The sequence below is a fragment of the Centroberyx gerrardi genome, chromosome 19 (assembly GCF_048128805.1).
Source record: "Centroberyx gerrardi isolate f3 chromosome 19, fCenGer3.hap1.cur.20231027, whole genome shotgun sequence".
In the NCBI taxonomy this organism is placed as follows: domain Eukaryota; kingdom Metazoa; phylum Chordata; class Actinopteri; order Beryciformes; family Berycidae; genus Centroberyx; species Centroberyx gerrardi.
In genome coordinates this window covers 16,810,946-16,838,646 of record NC_136015.1, presented here as the reverse complement: position 1 = coordinate 16,838,646, position 27,701 = coordinate 16,810,946, and the positions used below count along the sequence as shown (strand labels likewise).

The following is a 27,701-nucleotide window of genomic DNA, read 5'->3' as shown; positions in this document are numbered from 1 at the left end:
TAGGACACCAAGTATTTTTCTGCTGCTAATTGGGCTGTGCTGCGTTCTTTACGCAGAAAATTATAATTTTGTCAGTGGCATAAAGAATTCATGGCTCTGGGCCAGTGTCCTTCCACTGAAGTGCACACTAGGATCAATGTGTCAAATTAATATTAATAAAAAAATAATTTAAGGGATTCAACACTCTTGTGTTGACAGCAAGATTGTAAATACATGTTGTTGTTTTTTTTATCAGGGAGGTGGCAACCTTCTGTCATATGCTTCTGTTTGCCAAAAGTCTATTATCTGTGTCGTGCATCCGTACCATTGAAAAAAAATTGTCAGACGTTCATATTACAGCTATAAGTGTGTGGTCACATGTTGTGGGTCCAGTTTCCTGAAGCGCTCTGTCAACCACGTGACGCAGCTATCCGTGGTGTCAGAGTGGAAAAGAAACAGGTAAATTCAGAGTCTCTCGCTTATTGTGTGAGCGAGTCGGTTCGTTATATTTTCTCAACTTAGTTGTATCAACTTGGGGTTCAGGAACTATATCCTGTCCTAAATCCGACTAGGAGGTCGACAACGAGACCACTTGGTCGGTTGTATTGCAGAATATCTAGCATTGAACCGGGTTTCTGGTCAGTATCGCCTGTTATTTATTTTCATTTTATGGGCCTGCAGGCCTACATTGAGCCTCGGTGTCTTGCATTTCGATAGCCCAACCATCTCATTTCATCAGGGTCAGAATGGTGGGGGATGTTGCAGAGTGGTGGTGCAACTTGCGAAGCTGCTACATAGCTGACTAGCTAACGTTGCCTAGCTATGGGAAACGACGTTAGTTCGTTTAGTTAGCATAGCTAACATTCGTTGGCTAACAACCAGTGGCAATCGAGTGGCATGGGCGTTTTTGGTCTGCCTCGCCTAACATGAAAGCAGTAGTATTAGCCGTGCTGGTCGGTAGTAACGTTAGTTGGTTAGCTAATTAAGTATAGTGGTGGGTTAACTCTGAAGCGAGGTGGCGTTAGTTAGCTATCCAGCTAACGTTGCCAACACACAACGTTCTAGCCAGCTTTCTGCACCTAGCTGGTTAGCTAGCTAGCGGTAGTTAAGTTAGCCTCGTTGTCGCCATGAGGTGAGGCTGTGAGAAGCGGAAGCCCACCGAGACTTAAAAGCTGGACGTTTTCCCTTCAAGTATTAGCAAGTTGGCTAGCATTTTGGCCATGTGGTTGGCTAATGGTGTTGAATATGTTCGACGGGCCCTGGCTGTAGGCTTGATCGTAGGCTAGTCCAAATAGGGCTTTACGTAACGTTTGCAAGATTAACGAAACGCCAACGTTAGCAAGGTTACCAGTTTTGTTATCAAGCAGACAACTAGTGAGCTGCCTAACTAAGTATGTGTTTGTGTCCTGTCTTCGTCATTTTAACTATCGGATACGATGCAAATCTGTCTTCCACTGGCTTTATGATCATACCGTGTCGTTTGACAACATATTTTAAGCCGATATACACATCAATGTATCATGTTGTGACGGGGTAGCTAAGTTCTCTACTTGTAACTTACAATGCAAGTATTGTGTGTATCACCCAGTCGTACCGTGACACACTACTAACTCCCGGGTGAGACCCCGCTTTTAGCTACGGCTTTAGACGATGCGTTGAAAAGGCGCAGTTTGCCACTGTTTTCAGTTCGTGTTTGTAAACGACGCTGCTGCTGTCTTCCTGGATACCACTGTTGGTATTCTTTTCCCCGCTAGGCCATAAACGACATTGATCTATGAGGAACTAGTGTGTCAGGTGTACTTGACATAAAGTAGGTCATAGTCATCTGTAACACTTATCCATCCTTTCCTCCTCAGGTGTTATCCCTTTGTAAATACTGTTATTTGTATATACTGTAAATGATGACGTCCATGGGCGGAAACCGAGCCCGGGGCAGCTGGGAGCAGACACAGGGCCAGACACAGAGCCAGACACAGCACAAGCAGAGGCCTCAGGTACCCTCACTTCTACTACCTGTCACAGGGGGGACATGCACAGAGATACCCATCCTTGGGGCTCAGCAATACGCAGCAGAGCTGAATATTATCAAATTAAATGTATTTCTAAAGTTGTTTTTTGGGCCTTTTTTTATTTATTTATTTATATTTTACAAAACCAGTTTACCACTAAGTTCTACATATATAATACGCCTACTCAAACAATTGGCTATTATTTCACAATGTAATTTTGCATGACTGTCCCTACATCATGTATTTATAGGCAAAGCTGCTCTGTTGCACTATTGCTGTGTAAGAGCATATGAATACAGTTGCCAATTACAGTTTTATTACAAAGAATATTCTTTAGATTAACATAGGCTATTGTCTCACACTTGACAAAATGTAGGCTAGTTGTTGAATTCTGTGAGTTGATGTTTTTAGAATCATTTGTAACTAGAGATCTATCAATCTACGAATGGCTAAATGCAAGTTTGTCATTTCTGTTTCCACAAGAAAACACAAGTAGTGCTTATTTTTTGTTGACTCAAATGTTTGATGTTCTTCTTTTCTCGCGTAACAGGCTACCGCAGAGCAGATCCGACTCGCACAGATGATTTCGGACCACAATGATGCTGACTTTGAAGAGAAGGTCAAACAGGTGAGAAGATGCACAGCATCCCATCGTACCAATTCACCCACACACAGCTTCCCTGTGTGGTCTCTCTGGCTCATGTGAAAATGGTAAAGCAGGACTACTATGGAACAAATACTATGAAATCTGTTTTGATGTCCTAAAATTTATTGTAGCCTGAAATTGCTGAGAACTGAGTTGAGTTCTCAGAAGCAAACAAAGCCAGTGTCACTGCCATCCTTGCTTTATATTAAGTGTAGCTGTCTATTAGATACACTCTGATCAATTCAGACCCAAGCCAACAAGATCCTATTTACACAGGAAAAAACACAGGCCTTTTCCATCTGGCTTAAAGATTTTTAGCTGTAGGGAGAATTTCTGTAATGTAAACATGGAGAATCTGGCTTTAAATCTAGCTTTGATCTGTCCACTATGAAAGTAGTGGGATCAGTCTACCTGCTTTACTGTTGACCAAAAAAAACTTTGTCAGGCAAGTGCTAAAAACATCCTCTAAGGTCAGAAAAGTCATGTTTTACTTCTGTAAACAGGTCACCAGGACCTGATTTTATAAATCCATTTGTTTACTTAGTCCTTGATTATAGTAGGCAATCAGAACATGATAAAAACTAATTTATTAGGGGCAGCAGGGTGACAGTGGTTAGACTAGACAGACACATTAATTTGTATATTACTTCTATAATGATAGAAATTATATTTGCCTTTTGATATTGCTACATTTCCAGTTGATCGTTTTTTAACACAGCTTGTTCATAAGAACCTTTATAAATCAGACCCCAGGTGTGTCGGCCTTAGGTCACCTCTGTGCAGGGCCAGTGTCTCATCACCCCACTCTTCCTTTTCCAGCTGATTGACATCACAGGCAAGGACCAGGATGAGTCTATGATCGCGCTGCACGACTGCAACGGAGATGTCAACAGAGCCATCAACGTGCTGCTGGAGGGCAGCCCAGATACTGTGAGTATTGGCTTTGTGTGAGGGCTTAGTGCTGTGAGGGCCAAATCCCGGAGTAAACAGCGTTACATTGGGTTAGATAACTATGATGAGACTAACACTAACTGTAGGAGTATTGCTCCTGTGAAGATTGATGGGTACAGTATGACGCTGTATGACAACACTGCTGGTGGTTTCCTACTTTAGGCCCCCACTCTAAAACTGCATGAATGCATGTAAAGGGTAAAAGCGGTGCACCAATCAGGGTTCAACATGAAGAATTTTCTCCACTTGCCTGGTCGGGTCAATATGTCAGAGGTCTACTTGCACCTAGTATGTTTTCACTGGCCCAGCAGGCAAAAATGAAAATGACTTCTTTTTCATAAATTTAATTTATTACTAGAACATGTTTATAATGTACATCAGCAAAATGATTGAAAAAATACATGACAAAAAGGTAAATAAGTGATTGGAATTTTACAGAATTATTAAAAAAAATCATACAATGGCATTCACAAAGTATGAATCGGCCCTTGTTGCACTTATTGTATTCATAGATGAGCCCTAATATTTAAATGATATAAGCTTTTCTGTGAATATACCCAGTAGAATATGGAGAAAAAAAATGAAACAAAAAAAAAAAAAGAGTAGAAATTCTTTGATTCATCCGTCTTGCCAATACATTAATCAGACCTGATAAGGGGTTGTCAGGGAGTCTTTTTGCCAAGATACTGCCTCGGTGCTGTTGGCTGTTTTTGTGTTCATTAAGTGTGTGTTTGCGGTGCCTTTTTAAAAACGAGCCGACTCGATATCCCTTACTTGGAAATCACCGACAAGCAGGACAGGATTGATTTTAGATTTTGCTTTGTAATTTGAAGTAGCCAGTGCCATGTCTGCTTCACACAACTATGAGTTGCTGCATCCCTGACAAACTCAGAAGTGGCATCCAATCTTATTGGTCAGAAAAAGCACAACAATGAGCTGTGGGCCAGAACCTTCTTTTTTTCCCAATTGGGCCACTGACTGAGCAATTAACTGGCACAAATCAATGTTGTGCTGGCTCCGGACCATCAGGCAATCCTTACTGTCCAACCCTGCCAATATTTTTGTATCGACCGTATATTGGCATGGCTTAGGTGGTTGCATGTTGTAATGGCAGTGGTCTGTTAATTCACTTGACTTGTGTTAACCTGCACTTACTTGAATGTGTTTTTTCCCCCCTTGGTGGTTCAGTAAAAGCTCTCAGTATGCTCAGCAGGACTTGTCCTTATAGGAAAAGTGGTCTGACTCTGTCTTCACTTCTTCCTCAGGACTCTTGGGAAATGGTGGGGAAGAAGAAAGGAGTGTCGGGCCAGAAGGAGACCGGCCAGGCTGAGACCGGAGAGGAAGGAAAGGAGAACAGGGAGAAAGGAGGAGAGAGGGATGTGGCACGTCGTCGAGGTGGAGCCCCGCGCAGGGGCCGTGGGGCCAGCAGGGGACGAGAGTGTAAGGGTTTTTTTCTTAAGTCTCATTTCTTCACTTTGGCCAGCATCTTTCAGCAAGTGTCCTCTTTGTTGATTTTATAGCTTATTCTTAATTTTGGCTTATGAAACCTCAATCCATCAAACTAACTACAGGATGCACTATTTTAGAATGATCTATTTTAATTATACTGTACCTGCATTCTAGCTTGGAATTGCTTTTGGCTTTCTGTTATCATCACCATCACAATTTCTCTCTGTGAGAGAGCTCCACCCTCTTCCCAAACCAGTACAGGCTGTAACGCGCAAGAATACTCACTAAGTTTGACATTGTTCATTATGCTACTGCCAACACCAAATTACTCATTCAGTAGCTGGTCATTATTTTATGGCAGATGTTTTCTTGTAGGTTTCTTCTATTGCCATCTAATCTAGTGTCACTAACGGAACATGTCAGACAGCACACCAGTAGACCCTTCCTAGCCCTAACTATGGTCCTGAAGGGGGGACAGTGTGTGCCACAGCAAAATGAAAGCCAGCAAGAGATTCCTCCTTCACCTTCATTCTGAAAGAGGGGTATACTGGGCTCTCACACAGCATCACAAATTTTTTTAAAACAGTTTTGCGATGAACTACAACACATGTTGATAGTGCTGAAGACACAAGCTGGCAGAAATTACTTGATGTTTTGGGACTAACTACTAAAACGTTCTATTTTTCTTTGTGTGTGATTGAATAATTGCAATTTTCTATTCAGTTATTTTTATAGTTGTTTTTGCTACTTTTATCACTTTCTTTTTTTTGTTTTGGCAACAGATACTGAAGTATTTAATGCCAATAAAGCTCATTTGAATTGAATTGATAGTTTTAAATGATTCTTCTGGACTGTGCATATAGTTGTGACATAGTGATCATGTCTGACGCCGTTCTCTCTTCATCTCTCAAGTCCGTGGTCAGGAGAATGGCTTGGATGGTGGCAAGGCTGGAATAGCTGGAAGAGGCACAGAGCGAGGCCGAAGGGGAAGAGGCAGAGGAAGAGGGACCGTTGGTAAGTGACAACCCCGCCTCATCCCACATCCCCATTAGTGGACCTCATGTATAGGAAATGTATCTAATCAAAATGATGTGGGGGGGGAAGGGGGGGTTCTTTTTTTATTCATTTCTTTTTTTTAAATTGGTACCATTCTTTCTTGTGACAATTGTCCCACTAAGAATCTAAAATGAGTTCCCCGTGTCTCCCCAGGAGTATCTGGACGGCGGGGAGGCAGGTTTTCGGCGCAGGGCATGGGGTAAGGGAACACCTGCGTTGCCTAAAACCAGAGGGCCTTTTGTTCCTCTTTTACCTGTTGCCATGGTCACCAGAGAGCAGGACCCCAGCCTATTGTTTAGCCTTAATCCAAAGGAGGGAGGACATACGTCAGCCAATGGAATGGAACAGCGTGGGTCGAATACAGCATTTATGTAACTCAACTCTTCAGAGAGTGCATGGTGTCTATAAACAATTCATCTAAAGTGAAATTTGGATAGATCCACTCAGTAGAGTGACAGCAACCCAATTGGTTAACGCTGAATGTTTCTGCTCTCTGGTCCTGGCGTATGGCTTTATTCAGTTTGTGTTTTGCCTATATCGGGCATCAGTTTGCGTGTGTGCAGTGAGTAACGCGTTTATTTATGTGTTGGTGTCTCTCACTGGCAGCCCTTGTCCTAGTCTGTGTCATGAAGGAGGAAGTGGGTCTGCCTTCAGCTGTGATGACATTATTCTTAATTCATTACACATTTCATTTTCACTGTCATTTCTAAATGGGCAGCATCACAGTAGGCGTCAAGTTATGTCATTCTAATTCCTTCCCATTGATGATAAGCAAGGAGCAATGAGGTGTAATGAGAAAATTCACTGCGATTATGAATCTTAAAGCTTCTTGTTGGGTTTTGCTGAAGGAGCAAGTCTGACATTATGTGGCTTCCTCTGGTGAGGCCATGGGTTGGGTGGCTTCCTCCTAAGACGAGCCTGAATGTCATTTTCACCTCTGCTGAGACAGAAAGTGGTGATCGAGTAGTTCCAAGCTAACGGTGTAATTAATGTAAACAGAGGCTCAGAAGTTAAGGGGATAACCAAAATAAAACAAAGAGCTTCCTTGTAATATGCAGTAGGATGTTTGTTGAAGTGGTGGTGTGCACAGTAACAATAAGGTTAGGAAGCGTCATGCATCTTCAAGGGATTTTATATGCCCTGAGTTTCTGTGATTCTGTGAAAATGTTCCACAATTGTGAGTTTATTCTTAATCTCTGCACAAATGCGTATTACAAGGAATACTGTAATGTGCTTTGTTTCTTGCTGGTTCCAAACTAAGCAGCATGTTTGGGTGAGCTGAGAGCGCGGGCTTCCCACTTACAAAAGCATGCGGTGCTAGCCAGTAGGTTTTCATGTAACACCCCCCGCCCCCCTCCTCCCCCTCCCCTGACTCCACCCCAAACATCTTGTTGCTAACAGTGACAGTTTGCCAGCTTGGTTTCAGTGTCAGTTAAACTCAGTGGCTTCTATCTTGCATTGTAAACATTTTGAGCTGGTTTTGTCTCTAGTGAGCCTCACTTTGTCTTGCTGCACAAAAGTATTTAGAGGAATACAAAGGCTTTTTGGGCAGATAAGCTCTTTGATCAATGTAATGTTGTGTGATAAGACGATTGGCAGCAGTTTTGCCTCTTTGTGTGGCAGTTGGTGCCTTGTGCTGATGCTTTTGAGATGATGTTAAGCTAGCTTGTACCATCCACTTAACATACTTGGTGTGCTTAAAAATGTTAGCATGCACCTAAGCAAACTAACACTGTACACACACCAGTGAAACGGCTACCACACTTCATTGCTCAACAGCAAGTTGATCAAAGAGATTTGTCAAGAAGTTGGTGTATTCCTTTAATGACTAGTGTGCTTGGAGGAATAACGATACATGATATCCACCAAGAATACAAAGATGAAATGCTGTTTTCCACAGGCGCTGGCTGTCGGCCAGATAGCTGATTACTGTCTCCTGTCCAGACGGTTACTTTTTTAAACGTTAGGCTAATTTTTGTTTTTAATGCAGGCGATCCTCCTTAATCTGATCGTCATATTGATGTTAGGAACCTTGAAGTCGCGTGTTAGACAGTGCAGGAACCAGTGCCAGGCGCAAAACTGCTTTGCATCTTAGCCAATCCAACAGGGCGTCCTACTGTGAAAACTATCTATGTCTTTATATATGCTTCAAACTGCTTGCATGTGTTTGTAACGTTATTCTAACAGTTTTTACTTGTCAGATGTGTTACTTGGATATAAGGTGAACCCACGCACGTGCGCTTTGTTGTTACTCGCCAGTTTGATTTGACACAACACAGTGCGCTGACAGGTGCCAAGGACGATCAATCGTTAACCCACGACAGGCTGCGGTATATTGAAATTACATAAGGTGAATTGTCTGCCTGATAAGCAGATAGTCAACAATTGTTTTAGCGTAGCATTTGTTACTCTGGGATAGTGGGTTTCATCTAACTGTTGTAGTTCACTACCCATTGTATTCATCTACCTAATATCTTTTGCAGTCACTTCTTAGTGATTAAGGTAGTCAATAATGAATTAAAGTTAAAGGAAGTTTTTTATATTTTAGTCTTTTCAGGACTGCACACGCATGAATAATATGAATGATAGTGGTTTAACTTAAAGTTACACAAATAGTCCTGATGACAGTATTTGAGGTAAGCACATTAAAGTTGCAAATGGTGGGTCCATAAAATGCGTTTTTTGTGAAAATGAAGGCAAAGATGTTTTTAGCCCCACGCCAGCAGGGGCTCTATGGATGGTATTGTCAGTCGGTCAGTCGGTCGCTCTGTTCACCACTTCGTGGGTCACATGGCCCGCAGGGAGTTAGACTGCAGACTGTCAAGTGGGAGACCCGAGTTCGATTCTCAGCAGAGATGCTACCACAAAATTCAACGGCTTTTAAGGTGGTGATTGCCAACAGCAAAAACTGAATTTTAAAGTCTTAAGTTTTTCAGATTGTTGAGGGTACACTATGTAAGTGGAGAGGATTAATGCATTTGCTGTTGTATAATGACTATGGTTGTCCAGCTACCATTTCTGTCTGCATGCGGGTTAGGGCTTATGGTGAGTTTGGTTTCTTGGACTGTGTAATGACCCACCCAGGGTAAAATCACACTGACCTGCCTTGCATTGTAGAGTGACTGACGGGTAATTAGTGTTTGTTCCCAACACATGCAAGTTGAAGGGCTTTCTGCTTACGCTGCTGCTCTGGAGTGTGTGGCTTTTGGAGCTTGAGTTTGGAATCTGCATGAGTGTTTTAACTTGTTTCCTCTCAATCAGATGCTGTATGATAAGTAGTATGAAGTAGTTGAGTTTTATTAGTGTATGTTAGCCCTTTGTTTTTAACGATCTAACACCTGTAGAGAACTGCCACTGCCCTCACCGTGCAGTGTTCATAGATGTGTTTTTGGAAGTGTACAGAATCTATAGTGACAATGCATGTGATTTCCCTAAACTCAATACTTAACCAATAGTTGCCTGAAAAACACATGCTTTATCTTCTACATTCCCATTGTTGTGCTTCTTGTAATCGTTGCCATTATTTTTCCTCTAAAGCCAGATTGATAAGGGGCCCAGATATGATTTTTCAGGAGATGAGAGGTGAGTGCACCGCCACTGGTGTGTCAGTTTTGCTTTTTGCGGGGGGTTTTAGTGCCATGACACAGGATAATCTGATGAAAGACATTATAATCACAACATATTAGAAACACACAAGCCCCAAATATATAATATAAGGAATACTCCAGATTCTAGACATAAATGAAAGTTGCTTGACTTGAAAGTAAGTGTTGTACTTCACTAGGCTGCTGGTTAAGTTCAGCACACTCTCTTGTTGGCAGTAAGAAATCAAGTAGCTTTAAAAGTTAAAGATTTTTTTACAGCTGTTATTTTCTCAAAATACATGGATGTGTCAAGATTATTGAAAAAAAGAAAAGAGTTAATAATGAGGGACAGTGAAACAGTGCTTCGATGCTTACCGGCTCCTCGTTTCATAAGCCTTCCATTGCACATACTCTCGCTGACAGTGACCGCATCACCTCAATCTCCTATCACTTCCTCTTCCTGTCTTCCTGCTACAACCTCACTTCCTCCTGTAGTGGTTCTGTAGTTAAATGATTAGCCCATAACAATATAAATGCCAGGGTTAGGGATTTATTCATGCTGTACTCATGCACTCGTACTGTAAAGTGCTATGGAGAAAACCAGCCACCAGATCAGTTGGTGTCCACTGGTTTGATGCCCTTAAGAACTGAGTAGGGATCTGCTTCCACTTACTCTCTCCAGACCAGTGGTGGAGAAGTTGCAAAATGGACCCCAGATTTGTATGTGTGGGCACCCAGCTCTGGTTGATGTAGGCGTTAGCACAGATGTCCATTCAACTGTTTGGTAATGTAGTCAGTAGATGGACACAAACACTGTAGTAATGAACTCTTTTATCGCTCTCTTTTCCAGAACATTCAACCCTGCTGACTACGCTGAGCCAGCCCAGACAGAAGAAAACTACGGAGGGGGCAGCACCTGGAACAACACGGGCAGCATTGAGCCAGAGGAAGGAGCTAGTAAGTTAATTTATTGAGAAATGTTACCCTCCATTAAAATAAATTAACATAATAAATAAAGCACCTGCTTTCAGTGTGTACAAAGTTGAAAATCATGTAGAGATTCCCAAGGAAGTTCCTTCAGTGAAGATGAAAAGAAGGTTTACTTGCATGCCAAAGAAGACTTTCCTTTTGATGTTGGGTGTAGAAGCTTTCTTCATTGACCATGCACACTGTTTACACCTACCTGAATCCCTGATATATTGTCATCCTCCCAATTCTTTGAGCCAATGTCGGTGTGTGCAGGTGACAAGAGGGTAACCATCTCGTTCCATTATATCCGACTCTGATCTCCTCTCCTCACCCCCATCTTTATTTCCAGGGCTGGAATACTCTGCAGGAGAGGGAACAAATTACCAGCCCAAGTTCGACTCCGCTCCTGGTAAGCCTGTCTTTCTTCTGTCTTGTTTTTATGCATCTCTTATTCTGTTTGAAGCTCTGTTTGCCCGTTACGTTGGTATTGAACTGTTTCTTTCACATTTAGGTGCCTGGAGGACTGCTACAGAGGAATGGGGCACTGAGGACTGGAATGAGGATGTGAGTATCTCTTGAGCTCAACTACATGTTCGTGCTTCAACTGTAAACGCTTAATTGAGCACTTCTAAAGAAAAATCAAGGCTCTGATGCAGCTGTTAGTGCACAATGCGAATTAATTTTGGCCAGGAAAACTGGAATGTTTTTTAAATGCATATGTGTTTGTGTTGATTGTTTTTGTTTCCCTCCCAGTATAACTCATCTTTTTTTCTGTACTCCTGTGTAGCTGTCTGAGACCAAGATATTTACAGCTTCCAGCGTGGCCTCCATGCCTCTGCCTCAAGAGAATGTTACCATCACTAAAGGACAGAGGTGGGTCCCATACACCATTAAGACTGACTCATGCTTCCCAGCAAAGTCATTGATTCAAAGAGAAATTGCAGTGTTTGCTTGGTTCAACTGTTGTGAATTCACCTTACAAAGGATCAATCACACGTATGTCCAATCACTAGGAGTCGCTAGTAGTTAAGGAATAGAATGGCGCTTCCTCCGCACAGCTGAATTGACAGCCTCACATAGATGTGAAAAGTAGCAAGGAGTGGCCAATCACTGGCAACGATTAAGAATCTAAAAAAAAAAAGATTGCTGCTTCAGTTGACATGGATCATGTTCCTAAATATTTTTCTGTGCTTCTGAATATTTCTGCCTTGCTGTAGGATTGACCTTGCGGTGCTCCTGGGGAAGACTCCCCCATCCTCCTCCTCGGAGACAGAGAACCCCCCTATGGAGGCCACCCAGCCCCCCTCCCTATCCCAGTCACTGGTCTTCAGCAACTCCAAGCAAGGGGTGCCACTGTCCCAAACATCCTCCAGCACCCCTTACACCCAGCACAGCATGGTGAGACTCGATGAAAAAGTTGTCATCATACTGAACCTTTTTAATGAAATGGGTACATGCATCCTGGCTCTTACTCTCCTCTGTACGCTATTGGTCTGTTGTGTTCCTTGCAATATTCTGCAGGATGTTTTTTTTTGTTTTGTTTTTTTTTTGTTACGGTAATTTAGGTTCTGCCTTATGTCCAAAATATTAAACTGGTTCTAATCTATGATTTATAGCCTGTGAAATTCAAAACACAACATCAGAAATGAACTGTCAATGCCAGATGGACCACATGTCTACACTACTAACGTCCTTTTGGCTGCCGCAAATTAGCTTATATTTTTATGACCTACATTGTTCTTTTCTAAACAATATGTTGTCTTATGTGTTATGTTCCAACATTGCAGGTCAGCATGCTGAGCAAGGGCTTCGGGGATGTGGGCGACCCTAAAGGAGGCAGCACCGGGACCACCACTGGCTCCCAGTTCCTGGAGCAGTATAAAACGGCCCAGGCACTGGCCCAGCTGGCTGCCCAGCACTCCCAGTCAGGACCTCCCAACACAACCCCTTCCTCCTGGGACACCAGTGCCACCACACTGGGGCAATATGGTGAGACGACACGCTGTTGTGTCTACTCTGCAAAACACTTGCTGGCTTTTTTCAACCCCCTTGAGGATATGTGATAATCATTAATGCATTTAAACATGGTTGATATTGTTTACTTTTTTAAATGGATGTAAGAATTCTTTTCAGTCTTTCTTTCTAATTGCCTCCTTTTTTTCCTCCATTGTCCAGATATGAAGACTCAGCCAGAGTCTGCGGTGCATACGCCCTTCACCAAGCGCCAGCCCTACCAGGCCACCACCTCAACTTCGTCCATGCTGGATGCGTTCCTGCAGGACAAAGGCCTGCCTCCTTCCTCCGTCTCTTCCACTTCCTCCTTGCCCCAACAGACAACACCCTCGCCCCATGTGGTGCCTCCCCCTGCCTCTTCCCTCCCCAAAATGGTGGCGGTCCCATCTCTAGGTCAGCAGGTTTCTCCAGGTTCTTCAGACGCCCAGGGCTCCAGTCCACTGCCACTGCAGCAGCACAAACTCAAACAGCAGAAGAAGAGGACCTCCATTACCACCAAGGTAACTGCAAGTGTATTTCAACAATTTTTAAACACTGCTGGTTGCCTGATCCTGGAGCAGGTCTTGATTTTTGGAATTGCACAAAAAAAGCACACAAAATCTTTCATGAATGATAACATATTGATATCATTCATACTGCCCAGCCACTTGGAACATCATATTGAGCAGTGACTGTATCTGGGCAAGAAATTAGAGGCAGTCACAAGAACTGTGTACTAGCTGCTTACAAGTGTAGGCTTGAGTTTAGCTAAGATGGACATCAATTCTTTGACATACCGAGCTGATGTAGCTACACCTGGAGAAGCAGGGGGATTTATGAGCCTGGGGAATGTTCATTGTCATCGCATTCCATAGCTGAAGGCCCTCCCCATCATGGATATTTAAGGGAATACCAGTAGACCAAAGCAATTGGGCCAAGACAATTCATGAAAATATTGTGCAAATGTAACTTCCATCATAAAGTCCATTAATCCACGCTGATCTTACTTTGCGTCCTGCCTGCTGTTGCAGATTTACTGCATAATCACCCCTTGCTGTCATTACCTAACGGCCTTCTAAATGTTACTTCAGATTCCGGCAATGGCGGTGGAGATGCCTGGCTCAGCAGACATCTCTGGCCTCAATCTTCAGTTTGGAGCGCTGCAGTTTGGGTCTGAACCAGTGCTGCAAGAATATGACTCCACCCCCACCACCACCACACCGGCCAACCAGGTTCAGAACAGCCTCTACACGAGCCCCAGCAGGTGTGTACATCTCTCAACTAGACGACACTGCAAAGGTGTTCCAACATGTGGGCAGATGTGATGTGAACCATATCGGAACCACTCAGTTCAAGAGAAACTGATGTGATTGCCGTCTTTGTATGTCCCACCGCTGTGGTACTGCATGCAGGACATTTGGTCATAATGGTGGTGTCTTGTCTGTCTGTGTGTAGACACATTCTTGTGAACACAATAACTCAAGAACAATACATGATAGGAACTTTTTGGAGCACCTTGCTGCATGAATTTGTATATTAATGAGGAAAATTGATTTTCTGCAAACTACTATAACTCCTTAATGCTTTAAGATAAGGAGTTTATATTTATACCCCCTTGTGTTTGTGAAGACAAGTATGTTGATATAGAAATATTTGCTAATTAATACATGAATTAGCTTAATTAATGACCTGATAAGCACAACTGGTTATGTTTAATATATCATGGTGATTATGGCAGGACATTAGGCAGCTCAAGTGCCTCTTGTCTGAGAAATGAGAAATGAAAAACATCAATCAAACAGCTTTTTGTAGTAGTATTGGGTCATAATGCTAGCTTCTTCATACCGATGCAAATTGTCTTAAAAATGTATTTTAATCTTAATTAGAATTTTACCTAGTACAAGTCAGAACCACAAACTACTTTGCAAGAACACAACCAAATTACAGTGTAAAAAAAATGACCCTGTTCTCTAACGTGTTCTTGTCTGTGCTGTTAAAATCCCCAGTGAGTCGACTTCAGCTCTTCCCAACCCCAACCAGATGGACCTGTATGATCAGAGAGCGTCTCAGACACGCCGCTATCCTCCCTCAGTCTCCTCCTCCCCTCAGAAGGATATGCAGCCCAAGGTGAGGCTACAGTCTCACTCCTTTTTACTTTAACCGATAAACGCTCTGTGTGAAGCATGGTTAGCATTGAGGTTAGAGAAGTGACCTTGTTAGGGTTGCAGTTTCAAACCGCCTGACCAAGTTGGAAATCTGGGCAGGGTAAAGTAGATGAGTAATACTCTCCTCACCCTCAAAATCAACCTGAAACCTGTTTCCTCCCCTTCATCTACACCTCCTTTTCATGACAGATGTGTGTTTTCTAGGTTATATCAGTAAGAGATCATTGCTTTTGCCTGGATTCAAGTGTAGCAGGTGTTATTAATAAGTTGTACGCGCAGTGTAGATGGTCTTACAACTTACATCATCTTATCCTCTCATCCCCCAACCTTCCAGTTTTTTCGTTTTGTTTATTAGGTCATGGTCATTATAATGCACTAATGGTTTCAAACCTGACCTATAGTTACAATGCTCTGCACATCAAATGAGGTTCTTGGTGATTCTGTTGCCAAGAGCCCCGTACCCGTTCAACTACTTATCAATGGACTGTTTCCATAGAAACCTGTGAGCTCACCTTCATTGTTTTTTTTGGGGTTTTTTTACAGAATGGCTTCAGTTCAATACAGGCAACGCAATCTGTGGAAGGTGAGTGTCATGTTATTCTTTCAGGCATTGTTGAAATTGCCTGTAGATTTGGCATTCGTCATCCGATTTTTGTTTCCCAATCTCCATTCTAGATGAGAGTTTATTCCAGAAATCTCCTCTTTCTCTCTCACTCCCCAGCTGCAGCAGGCCCTGCAGTATCAGTGAAGCCGGTCTCTGATTCGGTCACACCGGCGTCAGTCTCCAACATGGGCACTTTGACGGACAGTGGCTCGGTTCCCGCCTCCTTGTTGACTTCATCCAATCAGACGTCCCTTAGTGCTCTGGGGCACAGTGAAGACCTGCCCCCAAGCACCATCCCCCCACCTCAGCACAACAAGTAAGATTCAACTGAATTTACACACTCATAAACTGGAGAATTAATTCACATTTAATTTTATGTTCCCTGGAGGGACTTGAGTGTTGTGAATTGAAGAATTGTGATGTGAATTGTCTTATTTGGTGATGGTTCTTGCCTTCATGCCTGAAATGCTCTGAACATACCTTTCCTTCTTCAGCTCTCTGCCGTCACAACAGAACAGTCTTGTTCCATCTTCAGTCCGTACATCCAACTCAAGCTTACTGGTGAGCTATTTGTGTGTTTATGTCTGTATCTGTACCAGACCCTTTCTGGGAAGGGAAGAACCTCCTCAGGGTAAAACCTTGTTAGCATGTTGTCTTTTGCATTACGTGCTCATTGAAAGAGCATGTTAAACAATTTTTTTTTTTTTTTTTTTTTTCTTAACCAGACAGAAAAAATGAGTTGATCTTCACTTACGTTGTTTATCTGTGTTTGTGTGTGCGTACACGCTTATGCAGGGGCGTGTATCTGACTCCATCTCTGTGAGCAGCATTTCCAAAGCTGCATTTCCTCTGATAGCGGATACATTAGACAGTTGTCCGTTCACCCTAATGGAAATGTAATCTCATTTATCCTAACCACATCTTTCTGGCTGCCCTCCTTCCATCTCAACAGCACCCCAGTGTAGACGGTGACTCGAGCCTGCACTCCTCCTCCTTCCCTTCCTCCGTCTCAGCCGTGGCCTCTTCATCAGTCCCCTCCTCCTCTTCCTCAGCGGCTGCTGCAGCACAGGTCTCCTTAGGGGCACCTCAGGCCTCCTCAGTGGGCTCCTCCACAGTGTCGGCCCCCTCCGGCCTCGGCCCTGTCAGCAGTCTGGCCATGGGCCTCAACACTGCCTCCATGGGCACTCCAGTCGCCGCAGCCGCCGCTGCTTTGGTCTCCACAGCAGCCTCAGCCATTCCCTCTTCAGCTACTTCCTCATCCTCACGCAGCTCTGCAGCATCCTCAGGTAAGACATAAGACATGGACTTTTTACAGGTGCAAAAAGAGAAGCGAGAAGAACACTGTAGTGAGATACACACTTGCTTGATACACGCTGCCTCGCTCATAGATTCCTTTCCAAGTCATGTATGTTTCAGATTGTACTCTGAAATATTTGGTCTATCTGCAGTGTCAACACTGTAAGATGTTAAGAATTAATAACTTTGCTATTCTAATATGGATAGAGAGACTGGCAGAATCACTAGTGAGTTAGATGTAACTTGCATGTACTTTGGCCCATGTGTATTTATAGTTTCTGTTCTGAATTGGCATCTAAGTGGATAAGTTTTTTTTACAAAGTCTTGGCTTGTTCAGCAAATAGATACATTTATTTTTTATGTTTTACATGGTCTTGTGCATACAGGGAAAGCACCTCCAAACCTGCCCCCTGGAGTGCCCCCTCTGCTGCCCAACCCGTACATCATGGCCCCTGGACTACTGCACGCCTACCCAGTAAGTTCCTGACACCACACCGTGCTTGATGACATTTTCCTCTACTGAAGACAAGCTCAATCTAATCTGATCCATACCTATATCTACCACATTGTTGTTCGAATCATAGTAATGCCGTTTTCTGACACATCCTTTGTCTCTCTTAGCCTCAGGTGTACGGCTATGATGACCTACAGATGCTACAGACCAGAATACCGCTGGTGAGTTTTGAATTGTGAATATAAAGATCAGCTGCTACAACAATTTAAGTCTTTACAAAAGTCATTATATATATTTTTTGATTCATAACCAAATTTTTATTCCATGAAAAGCCTGATTATTTTCTCTCTGCCTTTGCATGCCATCAGGATTATTACAGCATCCCTTTTGCGACCCCCACAACGGCACTGACTGGCAGAGATGGCAGCCTGACCAGCAACCCTTATTCTGGTGAGACATCCTCTAGTAGTTTGGTCTGTTTGCATAATGAAGATGGAGCTTGCTTTCTCTTCTAGGCAGTTAGTTGCATGTTGAAGAAGCTTTATGTGCGACCCATTTCCCTGCCTAATTTTCAAGGTTGATTGAGACTACATGTCAGCAGTGCACACCAGTTGACCCTGTTCTGCGTCTCCATGGTGATAGGGAGTCAGTGTGTGTCAGAGCAACTATAGCAGTAACCACCAGATACAGTCAGAGTTAGGCTGTTGTATTGAATGGGTGTTGATGTTACACAGATGTGGGCACTGGATGCACTCTGGCATGTTTTCTCTGTTTGATTGTTTTCATTTTACTGATTTATTTATTCATCTCCCCTAGAGTACATTAGTTTGAAATGCCAACATAAAGTCCTAGTAGAAAGGTGTGGTTCTAATACATGAAAGACGCATCCCATGTTGGATTCTTGATGGGAGCTGTGCCTGGCAGGATGACAATGCCCAGCCCCCTTTCACTGGTCACACAGTGGTTTTAACAGCAGGATAATATTGGGCACATGCCTTGGTAAACTCATTAACTAAATATAATACCAACAGATCATTTATAGGACAGAGATGGCACTCCCAATTTGACCTTGCCGAATCATATTAATGTACTTACCTATCAGTCTCTATGAGACTGTGACTGTGTGCCCTGTCATAAAGATATAGGGCAGTGGGATAACTTTAAATCATTGTTGGTTATGATTAGCAATGACCTTCCCCTCTAGAAGATGAATGGATTAGTGAGTCTTTTCTGCTGGTGTTTCCTTTTGTCTATGTCCTTTGTTGGTCCTTTGTTGTTTATCTTGGATTTTATTATTTTTCAGAAACTTAAAGGAATACTGAGCAGGATTTCCCCCCTTGAAATAGCATAAACTCATCCAAAAATGACCCTACTCAATCATTACTTATGGCCCATTGGTAGTCTGTGACAGTGTGTGTGTCTACAGAGAGTCTGCCTATTTCTGAATGTTCGGGACGTTTCTGGGCGTCAGCCTTTTGGCAGTGGGTGTGTCCTCCTGCAACCAAAACCACTGCTAAATCATTTTATATCTAAAAGTCAAGCTGGCTACAGTAGTGGTCCTGAACTCTAATACAGAGTAACTGGAGTTCTGGTCAGAGCTAGTCTGTCGTGAGCTGCCAGCTAGCTACCGTAGTAGAAAAGCTGATAGTTAAGCTAACCGGCCCCTACCTGTCCAACAGAAAACAGGCCAACTCCGTGTCGCTCTTCGTCCCCATCCTCTCCTTCAATACTTGCCAATGGTTGAAAGCCAACTCCAGATTCATTCTCGTTTTGGAATAAGCCTTGTCTGCTTGGCGTTTCACCTCACTGTACTTTTTTTTACTGTTTTTTTACAGTTCTGGCAACCGCAGGGAGGAGGGGTCAATTTTGAAAGTTGTGTTTACAAGTCACAAGCAGCAAAATCCTATTCAGTATGCCTTTAACTACCATTGATTTGATTTAGAATAACTGATGTTTTTTGTTGTTTGTTTTTTTGTATTCCTGATTACATCCCTGGTTTATATTCTCTTTGACGCTTCTAATCATTTCCCGCTTGGTTCCGTCCTGTCTTCCCCTGTCTGCAGGTGACTTATCAAAGTTTGGTCGAGGTGATGCATCATCCCCAGCTCCAGCCACCACATTAGCCCAGACACAGCAGAACCAGACCCAGACACATCACACCACACAGCAGCCGTTCCTCAACCCTGCGCTGCCGCCTGGCTACAGCTACACTAGCCTCCCATACTACACTGGCATGCCAGGCCTGCCCAATACCTTCCAGTACGGACCTGCTGTGTTCCCGGTGAGGAATCTTAATAGTTTCCACTTTGTGAAAATATCAGACAGTCTCTGAATCTGGATGGGCGGGGACTCACTTATTTGTCCCTCCTGTCTGGTTGAAGGTATGCAAAGTATGCAAATTAATTAAAACCAGCTGGTGTAGTGCCCTCCATGGCACATAGTTGCCCATCCCTGGGTTATGAGGAAGTAGTTCGAGAAAGGATCAAATATTAATGAGTACTAGTTTAAGGCCTTCTTGGGAAAATCTTCAAATGATTGATGTGACGTCTCTCCTGTAAAGCCACAGCATAGGCTACATCTGAAGAGTCCCAAAGCAGATATACATCATTACAGCAGGGGTGATGGACCCCTACTCTCTAAATGATTTCTAACATGAAAGTCAAACTTGTCATGCAATCTTGGTGAGGTTGTAAACTTTCATAATTGTCCCCCACAATGAAATTGACTTGGGATCGTCCTGTCTGTCCATCCGTCACGTGCAATACCTCAGACACCACTGATGGAATTTTGACACATCTTGGGGAAATGATGCATCTCACCGCTGCACTTCATAATTAGACTGATTGGCTCAATAGGGGGCACTACAGTAACAGGTCAAAACAAGGTGACATATTTGTCATCGATTTGAATGAGACTGCATCTTTAGTGGGGGACGACATTTACGATTTCCTTGTTTTATTTGCAACACGGCACAATTGTACGGGATGTAGTTGTTTTTCTTTGTGATATTTGAGTAATATTACATAGCCATTGTTTGTCTGAAATAGTGTTTAAGACTGAAGCCCCTCTTTTTTTTGTTTTTGTACTCGCCGCCTATACAGTTCAAATCGTTCTGCATATTTATTTTTAGATTGAGGAGAAATGGCATGTCATGTTTCTTGTTTTTTTGGTCCAGGTGGCTCCTACCTCGTCAAAGCAGCATGGTGTGAACGTCGGTGTCAACGCCTCAGCCACACCCTTCCAGCAGGCCAGTGGCTACGGTTCCCATGGATACAGCACTGGTGAGGCACCAAACGATACTTTACAGCACAGGTCACGGAAACGGCATGTTTTGAGTGGTCATGCAGGTCCAGCTCTATATACCTGCATACCTATAACTGACTGTTGATTCTCATAATCAACCCATTGATGTCTCATTGGTTTTGGATGCATATTTCATTTGAGCTGTGCAATATCTATAAGCATAAACATGATGCTGTGTCAAGGCATTTGTTCATGGGTTGTAAAACATTTCTTAAACTTGTCTGCTGATTCTCACTTGAACTGTTGGTCTCAAAGTTAAGAAAAATGTTATTGTTTTCAAATTAACAATGAGCATGAGTAACGTTCGGTTTTATTTGTGTCCAAACATGCTGAGAGAACATGGCAAACTCATTTGCATCTTGAATAGCAATTGTCATGCACACCAGGAAGTACTCTGCACAAGGAATGTGGGCAGTGAAGTTTCGTTCCTCAACAGCTCATCAGTGTGTAGTAGCAAGGAAATATCTATTGTCCCTTTTTTTCTTTTTTTAAATGGCTTCCCATGGCTTATGGGATTGCCAATTACAATTAATGGGAGTGGAAAGGGGGGCTCGAGCAGTGGCGCCTGGCTGTATCAACTTATAAGTAACCGAGGGGTTAGGGTTGTCGGTCTCCTGTTGCTGTCTTCCATGGCTTGCTTTGCTCATTTCAGAAAGCGGAGTTTGCCCCAGGGCTTCACCCTCCATCCCATCTCATCACACGCATTCAGCATACACACTTTGCCTTCCACCACCAAACAAAGCACCAATCATCTTCCCATATTTCTTAACTTGACTCTCATTTTCTCTGTGCCCATTTTCTGTCATCAATTTCAATTCTTTTTCAACATTTCACTTCCATTCATCAATATGCCTCCGGTCATCTACATACCTTCTGTTTTTACAATCTTTTTTTTTTTTTTTTTTCTTTTCAATTCTACATTATTCTCATACTTTAATTCATCACTCATATCCACCTTTGGTCACACCACGCGCAGCACCTGTTATTTGTTCCAAGCTGCACCATCCGCTGCTTTCTGCCATCACCCAACCCAAGCTCACTTTCCACCCCCCCTCCCCACCCACCTCCTCCCTCCACACACATACACCCTGCCTGCCCCTCACCTCCCCCACCCCCTCCCCTCAGACTTGGGTCAAATAGTACTTGCAAATGATTGTTAGCGTTGATTCTGACCTGTTTGTTGTACCAGATGGGTGGGCCTTGCCGCATAGGACAATGCAGTTGGTGCCAGAAAGTTGAGGCAATCACAACAAAGTATTCAGATGTCAGCATAGTCTATTTTTCTCGAATTGCCTCAACTTACCTGATACTATCTGTGTTGTCCCAGTGCAGTAAAACCCACCCATCTGGTACACGGATTAAAACAAACGCTATGAATTATTTGCAAATACTATCTGAGACGGGTCTGCGTCCCCTGCCTGGTGTGTCTAACGCTGTGGGCTGCGGCTGTGTGTCTGACTGTTGCAGGCTATGAGGATGTGGGCCAGGCTTCAGGGAGTGGGGATTTCTGTAAGGGCGGATACGGCACTGCCGTGGCCGCTGCCGCTTCTGCACAAAACAAGCCAGCCAGCTCTGTCACCGGGCCTGGAGTCGGTGAGTGCCGCCACATGCCAAATGAAACCAAAAAACCCTCTCCCCTCCCGTCTTCCTCCTTGTGTCACCAACCATCCTTCTCCCCTCTTTGCTCTCGTTCCTTTGCCTCATCGCTGATGAGCTGCGCCTGCGGGAAGACCCCGGGACTTTATGTACGCTGTTATGCAGCCCGCCTCTCTTACAAGCCTAGTCTGCCACTCTGTCTGTTACATCTGCTCCTCCAGGGCAACTCATCACCAAGGTCCAATCTGTTTTAGGTTTTTATATCGTCTTACTAGACAGCTGTGTAGTATCCGCTTTGGAGTCTAAAAGGTGATAGCGCTAGTCAAAAAAAGGGCTGTGGCCGCCTTAAACGGGTGATGAGTAGCTGTGGTTGATGCTGTCCCATTTTCCCTGTGTGTTGCTTGCTTTCCACTCATGTTGTCATTGCTGATACGTGCGTTTCCCAGAGGAACCTGCTCGCTGTCCTGTGGGTGAATTAGGTTACAGCCTAGGAGTTAAAAGCAACAAAACATCTACAGTACCTGACTACACCACAATAATGCCGTGTTCTACAATGATGCCTGAGTATACTTGGTTTTAATATTGCTTCTCGTCGAACGTGGCTGTGAATTGCAGTCGATCCACTGAACCAGAAACCTATGATGCTTTTGTTGTAAAGGCATAACGACTTCTCAGCTCAGAACGGTGTCTGAATGAAAATAAAGTTGTGTAGTACAGGTGTGCATGAGGGTTTGGTCATCTGTATTTGTGCTCTTATTAGGTTTTGGAGTATTGTATAGTGACATTTCTCATGACAAAACTCACGAGAATAAGTGAGAACCTGCATGTGGGCAAGAGGACTTTTGCCCACCCCAGGAAATGGCACCACTGCTCACTCTGGTACTTCCAGCGAGTGCAGTGACGGCTCTTGCACAAGAGAGCTCTTCTTCTTTGTGAGCAATGTTGCCACTTGCAAGCAGAAATCCATATTTGAGCGTGCATACGACCTGAAGGACTGAGCGAAGTTGATTCCCCCACACACAATTACTCTGTGTGCTCTCCAAACCTTTTTTTTTTCTGTACTCAAGCTTTATTTCATTTTGACAGTCAGGGACATGCTCAGCGTTTGCCCATCGTGTCCATAAATTTCATCAGTTGCTGTAAAGTCCTCATCCTTGTTTGAAACAGTGTTGTGGTTTTCTGTGACTCTGAATCAGAAAACGGAGCCCCTCTAGTACAGAAGCACTCCATCTTTTTCTTTTTAATCTGTATTGATGTTGCACAGGGTACAAGCCAATCGTAACGGTTTTGGACAAAGGAAGAGACTTTACAGTGAGCAATGAAATTTATTGACACAATCGCCCTGCGCTGAGCCCGCCCCCGACTGTCAGAACTAAATAAAACTGAGTGCAGAAAATACTTGGAGAGGTCACAGTAATTGTGCGTGGGGAATGAACTTTACTCGCTCCTGCAGGCTGTGTGCACGCTCAGATGTGAGCAGTATTGCAGCTTGCAAGCAGAAATCCATTAAGATGAAGTTCCTTCTCATGCGAGAGCTGTCACTGCACGCGCTTCTCACTTCTCGGGTGTTTTGTCATGGAAGTGCCGCCGTAGGTTTGAGTCTGTCCAGTTTGAGTCTCACTCCTGTTCGGCACACCAGTTGGCCTTGTTCTGCATCTCTGTGGTGATACAGGGGGTCCGTGTGTGCCAGAACAACTACAGCAGCAACCACCAGATACAGTCAGACCTAAACTACTGTGGCTGACTGGAACTGATAAGCTGCTACACCATTTCTCTCTCCCCCCTCTTCCTCTTCATTATCTCACCCCATCTCTCTCTTTACTGTCCTTTTTTAATGCCGGGGAGTTCTACTGAAATAGTCTATGAATTTGTTATTCTGCAAAAGGAGATATTTACGTGAAATTTCCCAAGATTCTTTTCAGTTGTTTTGAGCTATTAGAAAAAGTGCAATCCCTTTACATTCTCAAATTGCATTGTTTATTGTTTATTTGGATCCCCATTAGTTGTTACCAAGGCAACAACTACTCTTCCTGGGGTCCACAATTGCCTGAGATGGGTGGAAGACAGTGTGGACAGTCGTGTTTCCATGACTATAATAACCATCTACATTTTTTTCAGAATTGTAGATATTTGATGTAGGTATGGGGGAAGTGGCTGTCCATAAAATTTTATTTCAACCATCTCAGGCAATGCAGTTCGATTAGTTAATAAGCCAAAACAAAATATTTTGGATGTGTGTTTTTTTTTTTTATCTACTTTTGCAGAATAACAACCTGTTAAATGAATTTCAATGGACTTCCCCATGAACCGTTACTGTTATTATAGACTCTATAGCAATTATGCTAGCTGGAATCAGAAAATAACCTTGGACAATCATCTTGAACCTGGCTCTGCCTCATTTGATGGATGTTCCTTGTTTCTCCTTCAAATGCTCAATTTTCCGATTTTTGGACTAAGTTTGTCTCCTCTTTCCTCTCTGTTTTCTCTGCAGGAGTCTCTGTGACATCAAGCAACACGGGGGTACCAGATATTTCAGGGTCTGTTTACACAAAGACACAGGTAATTATGCCAAGCCACTGAGCAGACTGTCCTGAATTTGCAATGACACAACATTTATGTTTAGATGAATATTTCCAGCACCGACTCTCAGGAAAGCACTTTTTACTTCATGCCTATCTTTTACCAGTGAATATATTAACTAAATGAATGAGAATGTCTTAGCCTTTCAAAATGAAAATCAATGAAGTACTGATTGATAGTGACCAGATTTGCCAAGTTGGACCAATAGAATGGTTGTACGTCGCCTTCTTGCTCTGCAGTCATTGATTGATATTGAACAAATATCATTTGAACCAAACATAAAGGTGTTAAGTCTGTTTTTCTCACTTCATCCTGCAGTCGTTTGAGAAGCAGGGTTTCCATGCCGGCACGCCGGCAGCTTCGTTCAGCCTGCCCTCGGCCCTGGGGAGCGGGGGACCCATCAACCCCCCTGCCGCCGCTGGCTACGCCCCGGCCCCCTTCATGCATATCCTGGCACCGCACCAACAACCCCACTCTCAGATTCTGCACCACCACCTGCAGCAGGATGGACAGGTAATGTCGTTCTCTGGGTCTCTGTGGCTGTTTCTGTCTGTCGGCTAAAATACACAGCACCAGAACAACTGTATACATGCAACACAAGTTTCTGTTTTGTCAGTAAGGCAAATCTGTGGCAGATCTGCCTGATTATGTAATGGACAGTCGCAGTGTGCAAAAATTGACACCCACCAAGCGCCAAATGCTGCTAAAATGTTTTAAAAATCAATAAAGGTCAAGGGCTGCCAACGTTTTAAGACGATAACATTTCAGTGCCTCTGCTCTGTTAACTCTAACATGCTCTGTTGTCTTTGGTCTCTGCCTGTCTTCAAACTTTTGGCAAATTGCTGGCCACTGTACACTGACTGTGAGCCAATCAAAGCAAAACAGTGTTTCTAGATCAAGCAGGTGCTGGCTCTACTCAAAGCGGTTGTGTCTAAACTTCTGTTTCTCCACTGCCTGGATGGTTAACTAGCCTAAAGTTAGTTGAAACTTAATGTTATTCGCATGTGACAACACATAGCAGGTGTGAGTCCACCAAAAAAAAAAAATGGTGAAGACAAAAAAAAAAGACCACTGTATAAGTGAGCAAGTTGAAATTCAAAACAGAGCACCAAAACACAGCACCTGGAAAAAATTAAATTGGTAGGGTGACATATCTCTATGAAAAAGGTATAGGGACCTATTCATAATTTTGTATGCAAAAAATTATTCTTGGCAGATGATGTTTTTTGACAAGTGAGCCAAAAAGTTCAATTTGGGACACTGGGCTGCTCCAAACCATCAATATTGGCAGAAACGTGTGAGTGTGTACATGCCGCACCTAAAGAGCGAGCTGCTCGGTGTTGGGAGTAAACACACAAAGGATGCAGCAGCATGACTTCAGTCTACAGCAACAGACTGACCTCTCTCCTCTCTCAACAGAGTGGCACCGGACAGCGCAGCCAGAACGCCTCCATTCAACAGAAGTCTCAGATCAACAAGTCGGCGTACAACAGCTACAACTGGGGGGCGAACTAACATCCACCGCCGGGGCCCCCCAGCGTTTCCAAAGTGATAGAAACGGGGAGAGGAGGGGGGGGGTCATCGCTCCTCCACATAAACGGTCTCCATATAACCTCCCCCTCTCTCCCGCAGAGATTCCCTCCCCACTCTCTTGGCCCAGCACCCCGGGCAGAAGGCGGTGCTGTGCCGAGAGAACGAGCGCTGTCGTGCGGCACGGACGGGTGGGAGGGGGGGAGAGGGTCAAGAGAGAGAGAGAGAGAGAGAGGAGACGGGAGCTAAATGGTTATAGTAACACACCGCTAAGAGGTGAAATATTGAGTGTTGGGAATTTGTATCGTGTTCATCCCCCACCCCACCCCACCCCTTTTTTTCTTTCAGTTGTATGTAACATAGAACTGTTTTCTAAAAGAATGAATGTTTCCTGTTTGGTCCTTTTTTTTTTTTTTCTTTTTTTTTTTTTCTTTTCCCTTTTTTTACTGATGGGGAGGAATTAAGTAATATCTGAAGGTGGGGGGACAGGCTGGTTTTGTATTTCTCACCCTCAACTCCCCACTCCTTAATCTTGGTGGAAAAACTATCCCTCCCACGCATAATATCCAAACAGATTAATTGTTTCATTTTGGGTTTTTTTTGTTTTTTTTGTTTTTTTCCATTTTTATGTCATTTTAAGTTTCAAGAAACGATTCTCTAAATTGGCAGAGTTGTGAAGTTTATTTTTTACCAAATATAGATATATTATATATAAAGACGTATAAGCGAGCGCACTGGCTTGGAATGTGAGGAAGGTGTGTTTGTTTTCATGTGACTGCGTGCATGTTTGTACACACGGAAGCCGTGGGTGTGTACTGTGCTTTCTGTTTCCGCCTAGCACAGGATTTTTCATAGTGTATAAAATTATTTTCCATTTTCAGACACTTGTACAGTAACTGTTCCCATGCATTATAAATATGTTACATAAAATCCCACCTATTCTGCAAGAGATGTTGAGAATGAATGCCAAGGCCAATACACACCCAATTTGCCTTCCAATGTGTGTGTTGTTTATTTTGTTTGTTTTTGTTTGTTTCTAAGCCCCGCCCCCCCACGTCCTCCCTCTTCCACCACCTGTCCCCTAACATATTGTAAGGAAAACTGCAGCATTGAATACTGATGGACAGAATTGTACTATGGGTTTTTTTGTCAGTGATTTATTTTTCTTTTTGTACTGTGCGTTTTAAAAAAAAATTTAAATGGATAAACTTGTCTTGTACATATATAAAAAAAACACAAGTACTGTAGTCCTTGTTTGTTCGATGGCTTTCTCCCTTCCCTTCTCAAATCCTCGCAGACTTGTTAGCTTTTTTTGTTTCATATGTTTTTTATTTTGTAAAAATATATAAATATTAAGTAAATAAACAGGAAAAAGACATTTTCATCATTTTGGATGTGAATGTCTTTTTTTAAGAAACTTTATTTTTGTATGTCATGTGGCTTGTAAATACAGCAGCATCTTTTTCAGAGTTGGTTTGACAGCGATGCCCAGCACTTGGTCCGTGGACTGGCATTCTGCACGTTGGCCTTCATTTGTC

At 43.3% G+C, this 27,701-nt stretch overlaps 1 protein-coding gene across 5 annotated transcripts; it reads left to right on the top strand.

Moving 5' to 3' along the window:
* The first annotated feature begins 353 nt into the window (after window positions 1–353).
* On the top strand, window positions 354–27,410 carry ubap2l (ubiquitin associated protein 2-like). 5 transcript variants are annotated; one of them, XM_078290299.1, is made up of 30 exons: window positions 354–438; window positions 1,836–1,973; window positions 2,539–2,616; window positions 3,454–3,564; window positions 4,851–5,025; window positions 5,947–6,048; window positions 6,244–6,289; window positions 9,628–9,672; window positions 10,525–10,631; window positions 10,993–11,052; window positions 11,155–11,207; window positions 11,431–11,516; window positions 11,861–12,041; window positions 12,431–12,632; window positions 12,819–13,156; window positions 13,727–13,899; window positions 14,642–14,762; window positions 15,344–15,383; window positions 15,522–15,720; window positions 15,899–15,965; window positions 16,357–16,690; window positions 17,087–17,175; window positions 17,322–17,375; window positions 17,523–17,604; window positions 19,218–19,435; window positions 20,330–20,435; window positions 21,925–22,050; window positions 24,545–24,612; window positions 24,952–25,146; window positions 26,053–27,410. In XM_078290299.1, the coding sequence occupies exons 2-30, from the start codon at window positions 1,878–1,880 to the stop codon at window positions 26,146–26,148; spliced, it is 3,648 nt and encodes a 1,215-aa protein (XP_078146425.1). In that variant the 5' UTR covers window positions 354–438; window positions 1,836–1,877; the 3' UTR covers window positions 26,149–27,410. The 5 variants fall into 5 exon arrangements, with proteins under 5 accessions (XP_078146425.1, XP_071759174.2, XP_078146426.1 ...); XM_071903073.2 differs by lacking the exon at window positions 354–438 and adding an exon at window positions 469–617; XM_078290300.1 differs by lacking the exons at window positions 354–438; window positions 9,628–9,672 and adding an exon at window positions 469–617.
* The last annotated feature ends 291 nt before the right edge of the window (window positions 27,411–27,701 follow it).

Excerpts from the sequence above, each read along its gene's own strand:
- ubap2l (XM_078290299.1), top strand. The coding sequence starts at position 1,878 with ATGATGACGTCCATGGGCGGAAACCGAGCCCGGGGCAGCTGGGAGCAG. Across the intron at positions 13,157-13,726 it reads GGACCTCCATTACCACCAAG|ATTCCGGCAATGGCGGTGGA; the intron begins GTAACTGCAAGT and ends ATGTTACTTCAG. Across the intron at positions 25,147-26,052 it reads ACCTGCAGCAGGATGGACAG|AGTGGCACCGGACAGCGCAG; the intron begins GTAATGTCGTTC and ends CTCTCTCAACAG.